Source organism: Aricia agestis, chromosome 2 (genome assembly GCF_905147365.1).
Source record: "Aricia agestis chromosome 2, ilAriAges1.1, whole genome shotgun sequence".
In the NCBI taxonomy this organism is placed as follows: Eukaryota; Metazoa; Arthropoda; class Insecta; order Lepidoptera; family Lycaenidae; genus Aricia; species Aricia agestis.
The window spans coordinates 7,654,352-7,667,987 of NC_056407.1; the positions used below are offsets into that span (position 1 = coordinate 7,654,352).

The 13,636-nt window shown below is 39.1% G+C and overlaps 1 protein-coding gene across 3 annotated transcripts; it reads right to left on the bottom strand.

The window, feature by feature from the left end:
* Window positions 1-2,291: 2,291 nt before the first annotated feature.
* On the bottom strand, window positions 2,292-9,913 carry LOC121739887 (formin-like protein 7). 3 transcript variants are annotated; one of them, XM_042132481.1, is made up of 10 exons: window positions 9,582-9,913; window positions 9,025-9,194; window positions 6,511-6,620; window positions 5,421-5,626; window positions 4,943-5,039; window positions 4,514-4,648; window positions 4,011-4,123; window positions 3,203-3,451; window positions 2,980-3,112; window positions 2,292-2,674 (listed from the first exon to the last, which is right to left on the bottom strand). In XM_042132481.1, the coding sequence occupies exons 1-10, from the start codon at window positions 9,813-9,815 to the stop codon at window positions 2,550-2,552; spliced, it is 1,572 nt and encodes a 523-aa protein (XP_041988415.1). In that variant the 5' UTR covers window positions 9,816-9,913; the 3' UTR covers window positions 2,292-2,549. The 3 variants fall into 3 exon arrangements, with proteins under 3 accessions (XP_041988415.1, XP_041988414.1, XP_041988413.1); XM_042132480.1 differs by having other exon boundaries at window positions 4,011-4,126; XM_042132479.1 differs by having other exon boundaries at window positions 4,011-4,129.
* Between the last annotated feature and the right edge of the window lie 3,723 nt (window positions 9,914-13,636).

Genomic DNA, 13,636 nt, shown 5'->3' on the forward strand with positions numbered 1-13,636 from the left:
AATAAAAGTCGGAATTGCAACGTGACAGAGAGGAAAAGAGACGGCAAGAAAGGATTAATAAACAGTCGATTCGGTAGACAAAACAATAATATTATGTATTTTGTGTAACAAAGTATTTTACAATTTACAGAACCTATGTGTTATAGATACAGACTATCAAGAACATTCAATGACACGCTTTAAATAACACAATAGTAGCAAATGCAAATGGAAATTATAATCTAGCTTCTACATTTTGATATTTTTAAATAGACATCATTATTAATCTGAGAACTAATTTGTACGTATGTGTGACCTTTTTAAAATATTCATATTAACAAGTATTTTTTTAATCCAAATACTATATCACGCAGTGTTGCCAGATGGTTTCAACCTTTTATCTGTAGTGGGAACTGCTATAATCTGTATAAAATCTGTATGTCATATTGTCTCAATTTTCTGTATAAAATCTGTATTAAAGTCAACAAAAAAAAATACATCTTAATCACTATCCACGCTTTTTTATGAAAAAAGGGATATGTTTGGCGTGATAATCGTACAATAAATAAAAATATCCTCTTACATAAATTGGTAACTTTTTATTTATAAAAATTTAAAATCTAATAGAAAAAATTAAACATACTAAGGGCCTGTTTCACCTCTTCCTGATTAACGTACCGGCGGATAGGCTATCCACAACTTTTTTGACAGATTCTCCATACTGACATGTCAAGAAAGTTAAGTATCCGGCACTTATCAGGAAGTGGTTAAACAGGCCCTTAACATAATAAAAAAAACATAGCAATAAGATAGAAATATTATTTTCATTAAATTTTTTCTTAAATTTCGACAGCAACTGCTCATCAACCTCTAGATTATAGCATTGTTTCGCACCAATCAGTTACTTTGTATGCAAAAGACCTTCAATGGTCTAGAATTACACAACAGAATTTAGCCTGTTTCGTTGTTGAATTTTTACAAAATTAATCATATTTACAAAATTCTGTAATTCTGTATAAATATCTGTATCCAGTACTTATCTGTATTACTCACCAAAAATCTGTATAAATACGGAGAAATCTGTATATATGGCAACACTGATATCACGCATCATTTATAGTCTGTCAAAAAAGTGAAGACAAAAAAGTGGCAACATCGTAGTGTCATCCCTTTCAAATCAATCAGAAAAAAAGAATGACACTACAATGTTGCCACTTTTTAATTTCTTCACTTTTTTGAAAGACTATTCCTTACAGGATACAAATTATTATAACTAGATATGCCAAATAGTACTAAGTAGGTATACATTTTTATCTTTGGTAAGTATGTCCATAAGTGCGTTAAGCTGATAACCTTTTCTATATAATAATAATGGGGATTGTCCATTTTTTTTAATTTTGCTCATTACAAAAACATTTCGAGGAATAAGGTCAGTGATCGTTTTTCTGTATATAAACGAAAAAATACCCATTAGTTACTTATATTTTTGAACAAATATGTTTACCTTTGTTTGACCTTCAATGGCGTTAAATTAGCAATAAATTCGACCAACATTACGTTTCGAACTTTTGGTAAGCTTCTCGTATCAGCTTTCACATAATGAGAACTTGCATTTGACGAACCAGCCATTATAAATAAGATTGAAAGGAAGATTGATGACGTCAGAGCGAAACTTTAAAAATTTATTGAGAAAAAACTAGCCAATGAATTTCAAAATTATTTAATTTATATTCTTAAAATACCCTATTTTAACGAAAAAAATATAAAAAGTACATGTGATTTTTTTGGACAATGCCCATTGTGATATTTTATTGGAAATACTTTTTAACGACCGCTTAGATCACCATTTAAAGACATTTCCGCAGTCCGCTGCTATTTATGTGCATCCAGTATCGACAGTGGTAACCAACCTTTTCAGGGATTTCTATAAATTCAATTTAATTTCTAACACCATCTGTACCAGCCGCTGCAGCTGCTGAATTTAAGCTTAGAATAGTTGCCGCTCCCCTTCGGCCTTCTATACTGATATTAGGACGCGTTTCCACTGACGCGGAGCTGGGCGGAGAGGAGCGGTGAAGAGCGGTGAAAAGGTGTCAGTGTTTTCACTGAAGCGGAGCGGAGTGGAGTGGAATAGAGCGGAGCGGAGCATTCTTTTAGAATTGATTGAATGATTAACTGAGGCACTGCGCGCGAGTCACGCACCGCCCCGCTCCGCACCGCTGTCCTCCGCTCTGCACCCCAATGCTCGTTGTCCTCCGCACCGCATCGCCTCGCTGTATTTTTTTATTATGAATATCCGCTCAGCTCTGCTCCACCCCGCTCGTGCTGTTTCCATTGAAGCGGAGCGGAGATTTCGAGCATAGTGATTGGTCAATTCGGGTACCGCTAAGCTCCTCTCCGCCCAGCCTCGCGTCAGTGGAAACGCGGCTTTATACTGGCTGGCAATTGTATTGATATTAGTACAAACTTTTTCTGGATTTTGGGAAAAACTCCAGAAAACCAGCCGTTGCCTTCGACATCTTTTTCTCATAAGTGGCACTATACGGGTACTAGAGTGTCAGGCACTAGGCTCACAGGTACATGCCGTTGACGAGGTAGTCGGAGTCCATGGCGAGACGCGGGCGGCCGCGGCGGCGGCGCGAGGCGCGGGCTCGGCACGCTAGTAGCCCGCCCAACGCGGCTGTCATCAGAGTACCTGGTGGCAGAGATGGAAATTGTGCTCAGACTAATGTGGTTAGCGTATACAATACAGGCTAGAAGCTCCTTTATAGTTATAGGAACCGGTGCTGATGTACTAGAACATTGTATTTGGATCAGCCTCCTATTTCTAGAATTCATATCGTGATATTAATTTCGTTGTTCACTACTGTTGAAAGGAGTGAGATCGTGATTGATGGCGATGCTGTTAACAGGGACTGGACTGTCTTGCAAGATCCCTATTATATTCTGGATAAGGTTAAGTATATTCTAAAATAATTTAGCTGCATTTGTAAAATCTACCTAGTACTAGTAGCAGCACAGCAGCGGGCGAGTGCTCGCTGAGTCCGTCGTGCTCGTCCGTGAAGTGCTCGTGAACCTTCGCCTCCGCTCGGGGCGGCTCGGCCGGCCGCGACACCTTGTTGGTATCGGCCATCTGAAAAAAAAACACCCAATCCAGTTAGGCGATACCTATCTCTATGGACAGATTTAAGAAATAGATGAAGAATAATATAACATTACTTACGATTTCTTTCAAAACTTTTTTCTTAGTAGCGTTTTCTATGGGCACGGGTTTGTGCACTTCTGGAGGTTGTATGTTCTGCGGCGGTGCTGGGGTCGCGGGCCGGGGCGGCTCAGTGGCGTACTCAATGTGCTGACTCTTGGGCGCCAGTTCGAAGCCCTTCTTGGGGCTGTCCCTTAGAGTTTGTTGCTGACTCGAGTAGACCATCGGCAGTTCGGGCATCGCTTTTGGTGGCATGTAGAGCGGCATATCCTGGAACCAGATAAGTATGACACTTTTATAACATGGTTCTACATATTTTTAATATTCTACAATAAATAAAGAATCCAGCGCAAGTGCCAAACATAGTCTTATATCTTTAAATGAGCAATTCTTGTATACAAGGTGTAAAAAAAATAAGTGATAATACTTTAGGGTGAGTATGTGTTCCTTATAGAGAGTTCACTGTGAAAGTAGCAGCGCTGAAAGACCAAAATTTTTTTTCACTTTTGTATGGGGAAACTTGTGACGTTCGGGCGCTTGCCCATACAAAAGTGAAAAAAAAAATTGGTCTTTCAGCGCTGCTACTTTTATAGTGAACTCTCTACAAGGAACACATACATACCCTAAAGTATTATCACTTATTTTTGTTACACCCTGTATATATATATATATATATATATATATATATATATATATATATATATATATATATCTGAATCGGCTCCAACGATTCTCATGAAATTTAGAATAAGTATAGGGGGTTTCGGGGGCGATAAATCGATCTAGCTAGGAATCATTTTTAGAAAATGTCATTTTCAAGATGTCTCACCGGTTCAGGTCTCGGCTGGGGAACAGGCCAGGCCCGGCGTGACTCCACCTCAGGCCACTCCATGCGTCCGCGACCGTAATTATCCCACACGCGGTCATCCATGCCGTCATTAGCTGCTGCAATATTAATAATAATGGAGAGAGATATTATAACTACTGATTATTATCAGTGGCGGTCCTAGGGGGCGGCGAATCTAGGGTACGCGGGGCCTCGCTCTTGCAGGGGCCTCGCAATGTATTTTTTCGTAAGAGAAAGGACATCGAAAATACCTTCCGCCCGGGGCCTAGCAAATAGCAGTGGGTAAGGCGGCCGCCACTGCTAATTAATTATTATTATTCAAGCAACTCCTTTGGGTATGACTAAAGAAAATAACTCTTATATTTAAATTTTCTATATAACTGGCTCGTAATTTTTTTGTCTATACTCGCTTTTTCACTTCTTTAAGTGTCTCCTCTGGATGTAGAGGTTTTTGGTCACGAGTTTTATGGTCAATTCTGTATTACCTTGTGGCACGTGCGCTTGCTGCCACGAGCGATGAGGCCAGGGGCCGTTGGGAGAGGGGGGTTCGAAGGCGCTCTCCTGCACCAGACCCCCAGTGTGGCTGAAGATATGTGAGCCGCTTACACCACCGTTGTTTCCTAGAAACAAAATATAAGCACATACATTATACGTAAAGTGCGACAAGGCTTTAAAGTTTAAATGAACGTGGGCGGGAGCGCTGCTGGTAAAGGAGAACTGTCAAAAATGACATTTTTGTATGATGGCAGCGTTAGTTCCTTTTTTCGCCACGTTCATTTAAAGCCTTGTCGAACTGTAAAGCTAGTCAGCTTTAAGTTCTGTTTTGTCTTCAGACAAGGTTTTATTCAAATATGTTTTTATCTGAAAAGGTTTTATTCTTGCTTTTACAGGGTTTGCTACAAATTCCCACTTACCAGCGTTATAGCGGTATGGCGGCTGCGCCTGCGTCAGTCTGTGCGGCCAGAGCTCCGAAGCCGCCTCCTCGCCGCTCTCCTGAACAGCAACCTGCATCTGCATTGTAGGGTAAGACTTATTATTTTCCGGCATGGGACGTAAGTCCAAAGCTCTATAAAGTATATTATATGTCTGCTAAGTTCTAAATGTCTATACTCTATAACCTTACTTAACCCTTTCAGCCACTTGCAGCCTTACCAGCTCTAAACCAGTATCTAAGGCAATGCCTCATTCAACAGTAACCTTTTGTTTTCCTGATTTTCGATACATTGAAATCTGAACTTTAGGGTCAAAACACATAACCGCGTTGCGGAACCGCACCGCCAAAATCGGCGGCAAATATCATTCAAAACTCATAAATCATAATAAATAACAAATAATTAGGCCAATTTTAGCGTTGTGGTGGCGCAATGCAGTTGTGTTTCGGCTCTTACGCACCTGTGGCTGCACAACTGGCGGTGGCGGTGGCTGCGTCGGCTGCGTGTGTGGCGCTTGCGGCGGCGGGTGCGTCGGCGGCGCGGGGCAGCCCAGCTCGGGTGCCTCGTCGCTGCCGTCAGCGCACTGCGGCACGCCGTCGCACGCGTTGTACACCGCGATGCACTCGCCGCCGTGACGACACTCGAATTGGTAGCGGCTGCACCGACCTACAGATTGGGTACTAGTTTTAGATAAAGGAACCATAAGATCTTTGGCTGAAAATGTAGTCAAGGCCATGTATGCATTTGCAGAATAGAGACGAACGTAAACCCTCGAGTCGCGACGTACAAAGGGAAGAGACACATCACACCGATGCTAGTCAGTTGGTAATCCAAACACGGTCTATAAATTATCGTTGTGTTAATTTGACAGCATATTTCTCTTCCTATGACTGAACTGGCTGATCTGCTGTTGTTGGGACAAAGAAATGTCCCCGACATATCAGGTAAAAATTGTGACTCATAATTGCCTGTCCCACCAGCATTGCAGATAATTAAGAGGAGATTTATCTTGTGTAAACAGTCATTAAGGCTTGAAGTAGCACAGAACATTATCTTGGTTTACAAGTCATCGGTGGGTCGTTAGCCCGGAGGCTTTGTCCGCGGTCCGCTGACGCACGGGTCACGCTGACTCACCGGCCCCTTCCCATCAACTCACTATCAACTGATCTGAATATTTCACATTCTTTTTTCATTTGCATATTTTAGAAAGTTTAAACACTTCGCGTTTACGATAGTGATGTTTCACTTTCGTCGATTGAAAAACATAACTTTTACATACTGTAGAGTTTGAGTAAAGTCAAAATTTTTAATGAAACCTGGACTTGTCAGCAATTTATTAAACTTCTATGCAGTCTGCAGTCATCGTCCATCGGTAATATTATTGTAGGCATTACTAACAATTATTATTGACATTATAGCGGTATTTTCTGATCTCTATAGTTTTATTGGCAAGCTTCTTTACTTATAGTTCATTGCTTGCTCGATGCTTGTAGATTCTACAGTCAGCTGGCCCTGGAGCTGGTTGATAGAAGTTCGAAGTTCGAACATACTTGTCTGCTGCTGTGGCTGTGGCGGTGGCGCGGGCGGCTCCGGGCGCGGCGGCCGCTCCGTGCTGCGAGTGGTCGTCACAGTGGTCGCCACCGTCGTGGTAGTGTGACTCCTGGAAACGTCACCAGAATCGTACAATCAGATTTGTTATATATATGCAACGCATTAACTAGCAGGGTCCTGTAGGCATACATTTTCTGCATTAAATGTAAAGTCTGCAGGACCCCTTAGGGAGTCAGTATGTTTCAGGATGAGGAACTTCATATTGTTCTATTTTTAAATTTTTACTTAAGTATTTACCTACGCTGCCAATTCCTCTTCAACATTAATCTTAAATCACGAGTCACGACTCACGACTACCAAGAAGTAATTTGAAATGGTTGGAAGAGCAGTTTTCAGATAAGTGCTACCGTTACCAGTTTTTAATTGGTATTTATTACTTTATTGCACAAATTCGCTATTCTTTGGAAATACGTCAGCTTTTAATCGAGGGTGGGCAGCGAAGCATGAAGCTAGACCTTACTAATAGTTACTACCGCTTCGTTCTCGGTAATATTATGTTTGTGTGAATAACCGGGTTCAATCGATAGGCTGCCATAATATTATTTTATGTAATGCCTAGGTACTTTATGACGTGTAGCATTAGAAAATTACCACGAGCAAAACCAGAAATTACACTTAGCTTGAAAACTACACTTTGCTATAATAACAAAAAAACCCGGCCAAGTGCGTGTTGGGCCACGCGCAATACAGGGTTCCGTCACTTTCGTAGTACCGCTAGTTTTTGATAATTTTTGTATGGTCAATGAATGTACATTTATAACGTGTTTTAAACTACTAACAACATCATCTCAGTTACGTTCAAAGGAATTTGAACGTAAAGTTCCTTTATACTTCGCCGAATATCTTTTTAGGGTTCCGTAGCCAAATGGCAAAAAACGGAATCCTTATAGATTTGTCATGTCTGTCTGTCCGTCCGTACTCCGTATGTCACAGCCACTTTTCTCCGAAACTGTAAGAGCTGTACTGTTGAAACTTGGTAGGCAGATGTATAATCTGTGAACCGCATTAAGATTTGGTACAAAAATGGATAAAATATTAAAAATTTTAGGGGTCCCCATAGGTACAACTGAAACAAAAAAAAAATCATCTAACCTGTGCGTGTGGGGTATAGCTATGAATAGGTCTTCAAAAATCATATTGAGATTTCTAATATCACTTTTTTCTAACCTGGATAGTATGCGAGAGAGACTCTTCCAAAGTGGTAAAATGTGTGCCCCCCCCCTTAACTTCTAAAGTAGCGGCATGATAAATATAAAAACTACCAACGAAAATTGGTTTAAACGAGATGTAGGAAGAAGTTTTTTTATACGTCATAAATAGTGAACCTTAATTTTAACTTTCATTAAATCAATTGAAATATATGAAAATAAATCAAAAGCCTTTTAAAGCTTTTTTTTCCGCAGCAGCAATACAATTAAAATAAAATAAAATAAAACGTTTTTATTTCGGTCTGTGGACCATAATATAGTGTTAGTAAACATTTAACTTAAAAACTATGTTAGCAAGAGTACAGCATTGCGAATTATAATAAGGTTTATCTTTATTGCTTCTGCGAAAAAAAAAAGCTTTAAAAGGTTTTTGATTTATTTTAATATTTCAATTGATGGGCGAGTCCAACTCGCACTTGGTCGGTTTTTCACTCAATAACTTATGAAGTCGTCTTAGCCGTGACAGTTTTTCTTTTAAATTCAGCATAGGTAAGTATTTCCTACTCCCGTGAATTTTTTCACATTTCCAGAAGAAACCGTTTAGCTGATAGAAGGGGGGGACACTCAGACTCTAACGATTTTTTCCCTAAATCGAAAAATGATCTATTAATACTATAATATTAAAAAAAAAAACTATCTACGCACACGCCACACAGTGGGGTGGACACGAAAAAAAAATACACCCCCGCTTGATGTGTAGGAGAGGTGCCGTAAAAAAAATAATTCTATAAGATTTTACCATTTTGTCGGCATCATTAATATGTGTATTCATGCCGAGTTACAGCTCTGTTGGTTCTATAGTCTCTGAGCGAAACCGCGGACAGTTCCTTGTTGACTACGGAACCCTAAAAAGGCACCGTTACTTGAATCGAATTTTGTCATTGTTGATATTTGAATGCCGTTTGATGTAGGTCAGTTTTGTCCGCAGTTCGCACGCTACAAACTACACAAACACCGACATCGACCGACATCACAGGCTTTGTTTAATACTAACGGACGTACACCGTAAATAATTATTGATGTTAAAACTACATTAAGGAGAATTTGCCATCATATCGAATTTAGCCGTAAGAGATTCCCAGTATTAACATACTTATTCCTGATTCTTCTATACATTGCTACCTCTACAATAATCTCGATCGCAATTCGCACTGATAAGGGAGACCGGCTGTCCAAAACCGCAAGGTCGCTCATAATGCGTCATAATATCATTATGACACTACTATAAACATCACCATCTCTCACCGAAGGCTAGCGAGCTCCTGCTCATGATGCACCAGGCGCTCCTGGTCCTGCAGCTCGGCCAGACGGCGGCTTAGCGCCAGCACGCCGCTGCTGAAGTTGCCGTGCGCCGTGAACTTGCAGCGGAAGTCCTCCGGCGGCCCGCAGTTAAACAGGTAGCAGCTCCCAGGACTCTGAAGTTAGCAAACAATGACTGATAAGATCTCAAGTCTCAACTCTGAACATGTTGGTAGTAGCCCAATTACGAAATTGTGGTATCGTAATCAGAAGACAGTATAGCTATATAGTATTATATATTAATTAGACTTTACAAAGGTTCCTTTGTACCTACTTATGTCGTACAATATTTTGTATTTTGTATTTTGTTGTCGTCGTAATATTTTGTTCGTAGTACGTATTTATGTAACATATAAGTAAGTATTTATTTACCATAGCCAATATTCAGAGCTTAATGCGTTTTGCTTAATTAGAAAATAATTATTGGCAACTTTGTTGATCGACAGAATTTTCCATACATCTAAGCTGTAGCTAACCTAACTGAGGCCAAGGCCATTGCCCACCTTTTCCTCGAACACGAAGACATCACAGGAGTCGGTCTCGCAGCAGAGGCGGAGACACTCGTGGCGGGAGCCCACGTCGAGTTCGGAGAGGTACCGGGCGCCCATACTGCGCGATTCTTCCGTGCGGATGATCTTGTCTCTCTGGACGTCGAACCGCGCCGCGCAGCCCGCCGGGTCCAGCTCGCGAGCGTACGCCGCCACCCACAGCGAAACCCACCACACCCAGGAACCCATGCTCTACTAGGACGGAACTAGCACTTCCCTGATCTCCTGATCTCAATAGAAGCAGCCTGGCGACCGCGAATGCCGAATCGCCATTGCAACTGAGCGCGATCGATACTCGCGCATGCGCACCCCGCTTATCACTGTCGCATCACTTATGCCCCTTATGCCCTATTTGATTGCTGATTTAATTTTAAATAAGTAACTTCTGTCCGCGGCTCTACCCGAGTTAATAAATTACTGACATTTTCCTACTATAATATAGCCTGTGCCGAGTGCAGTCTAAAGTTCTTACATTAATAATAATTTAAATTAAAGTTTGATTATACTTACATCAAAGGTATATTTCGTTAGGTACTATCGATGAGTTAATCGAAAACTTACATTTTTTAACCGACTTCCAAAAAGGACCAATAAAATAAATTATATCGAACAACAATCCCAAACTAACAACATTGAAATACAGGTACCGAAAACGTTCAGAAAATTTGCTTAGTACAGTAAACTAGCTAAAAGCCGAGCAGAGTAAGTATATTATGCAGAACATATAGCTAACTGCAAAAGTAGCAGCGCTGAACCTAACCTTCATGTTCAGACCCTATAGTCTTCATAATGTTATGTGATTAATTAATATTTAAATACTAAATACACGTCAATAACAAATCAAATATGTATAATCTTTTAATAAGCTATGAAATAAACAAGTCATTAGGGTCTAATGTATGCCGGGTAATGACTATAATATATAAGTAGCTGGTTCCTGGGCTTGTACCATGAAACTGTTTTGAGACTCAAACAATCGGACGAGAATGCCGCCTCCTACTCTAACAAACGTGAAATGACGTCGTTAGAGCAGGACGCAGCATTCTCGTCCTATTGTTTGAGTCTTAAAACGGTTTCGTAGTAGGCCTACAGGTTCGTACGGCGTACCTACTCAAAATAATAACAAAATTAAATATGCACGAGCATATTTTGTTCCGGGCTCATGTCCCAAAGGAGTAAGGACCTTCACGTCTTCCTATCTACTTCCATCCGATTTTGGGGAGGACTAAAAATTTTAGGTAAATAAAAATAAACAAAATACAAAATATTACATTTGAATTTGGATTCTGTAATTTTTATATTATGTTTGTTTATGTTTTCTCATTTTGGCGCCAATGTATTTTACAATATTTTGCGATATCGAAATGGAGTGGGGCAAGAGTGGGGTGATCAAAAGAACCAAATCGCTGTGATTGAATCACACAAAGTAGGTATGGAGTCCAATGTAATTTTTAAAACTCTCCATACGCTTGGTATTAGCAATATATTCTGTGGTATTAGTAAAATGTTTGTGTACCGGGCCATTAATAAGTACAATGTGACCTCCTCTGCTTGTGGCAGAAAAAGATCTGGCCGTCCACGCAGTGTTCGTACGAAAAAGGAGGTTAAAGCAGTAAGGGAAAGAATGAATGAATTTATCTCGTGAGATAAAAAAGATTTTATCTCACGAGATAAAGATAGCACCTAGAACCATATCATGTATTTTAAATGATGACTAAGGACTTTCAGCCTACATGAGACCTACTGGTTATTTCCTAACGGCTAACTGATAATTTAAAAAGAAAGGTTGGTAAAATTTAAACTAAGGTAAAATCACTAATGGCAGACGCTTTAAGGAAACATAAAACATTTGAATGTTATAAAATATATATTTATGTAAATAAAGGATTGCTAACTTCTTCCATGTCTTCAGTAACTCTTACAAAACAAAACTATTATAATTAGTCGCTGACAAATCAATTAAAAAATATATTATTGGTCTTTTTGTAGACTTAGTCATAACAACTAATAGATGACATCACAAAAAACGAATATCACTAATAGTATACACCAATATAAAGTAATAGTTGACATAGAACATTACATTACATTTTAAAATTTTCCTATTATAAGGTATTTATTTGCCGTTTTTCAAAAGATTTCATTTACTTCATTATAGTAACTACATGCATATGGAATATTATCCACGTTGTCTCCAGATCCCTTCTTCCATGCTAAAACTATCTTTCCTTTTATTTTTATTTTTCAGATGTTTTTTCCAAGCAAATTTATTTTCAGTCTTTAGTCTCCATGCTTCTCTTGCCTCTTCGTCTTTCTTCTTTCTTTTCTTAGCTCTCCTTTTTTTCTTCTTACTGTTAAAAAACTAAAGCAATCGATTTTTAGATCAGTACAAGGTCTAATATGTCCATTTTGGGTACAGTAGTTTTAATTTGTTAGTTTGTTAATAGAATTATATTTTCAGAGAATAGTGGTGATATCCAGTAGAATAAACTACAAAATAACTTTAGTATGTATTGCAAAACTAAAAGATGAGATCCATGTCATCTATTAGGTTTTTTACATTTTCAAGAACTAATAGTAGACACCCTTTATATTGTTAGGGAAAATTGATAAAAAATCATAAATAAACATTAATTAGTGTATACAACATGGCCATTAATCCAATGAAATTAATAGAAATTACAAAAAATCAAATAAATGTATTCCAAAGTTACGTGCAAAATTTCGCCTTCCGCTAAGAAATTGCCGAGCGCGTGTTGACGCGGTCACATTATTTACGAAAACTGATCCCAGTTCAAAATTTTGTTCCCGAAGGCGTCCCTAATATATTTTTTCACATCAACTTTATAAGCTTGAGAATCTTATAAAATTTATAGTGTTGAGAAATAATTAGAGTAATTCTTATTTTAATGGTATTTTTGTCGTAAGTGTCATCTATTAGTTCCGAGTCTACCATTAGTGCTTTTACCTTACTACTGAAGCGGTACGCAAAGGGAAACAAAAAATGTTTGTTTACGGATGAGATTTTTTTTACAATTATGCAATATTTTAACAAACAAAATGGTTTTATTTATGCTTGAAGTTCTACTTGGTTCAACATCAAGTTCAATAATCAAGAATGGTCCTTCCAACAAGGCTCGGCGCCGGGTCATAAAGCTCGGTCGGTTTGGTCTTGGTTGGAAACGAAAGTTTCGGACTTCATCAGAGCTGAAGACTGGTCGTCGTCTAGTCCCGATCTTAATCCACCGGATTATGATTTTTGGTCGGTTTTAGAGAGTATGGCTTGCTGTAAATGTCGTGATAATTTGGAGTCACTAAAACAATCCATACGACTGGCAGTGAAGAATTTTCCCATGGAAAGAGTCCGTGTTTCTAATGATAACTGGCCACAACGTTTAAAGGGCGTTATTGTAGCCAATGAAGGCCAATTTGAATAAGCTTTTCATATTTTAAATTGTTTTATATTTATGTATTATACTAATACACTGTAAAAGTAATAAAATTTATTTGCAATAGAAAAAAAAATATTTTTCTTTGTGTCAGTATTTATGGCAAGACTAGGTATATAATATATATTAACTGCGGTCGGTCAAGGTTTGGTTACTTTTAAAATATTAAAAAAAACTGCTTTAAAGTTTATCACCACGCAGAAAAACGACGCGAGCCCTCACAAAGCTCGGCTTTTAGCCAGTTTTAACTTTAAAATAACAACGTTAAACTCTATGAAAAACTTAAAGTTGCTTACTTGTCTACGGAAAGTGAGTCCACTTTCTCTTGAGCAAATTTTTACTTGCAGACTCTTCCAAATTGTTTTTTAAACTTATCGATTTTGAGGTTCGCTTGTAGAGATGGGTAGATGTCACGATATTAGTTCAACACTTATAACGTGCAAAAACAAAGGAATCCATCGTTTTATTCAAGTTCTGGGCGAGACGGTGTGAATGGGCGGGGTGTGCGCTGGGCGGGCGGCGGCGGGCGGCGCGGCTCGGCGCGGCAGTAGCGCGGCAGAA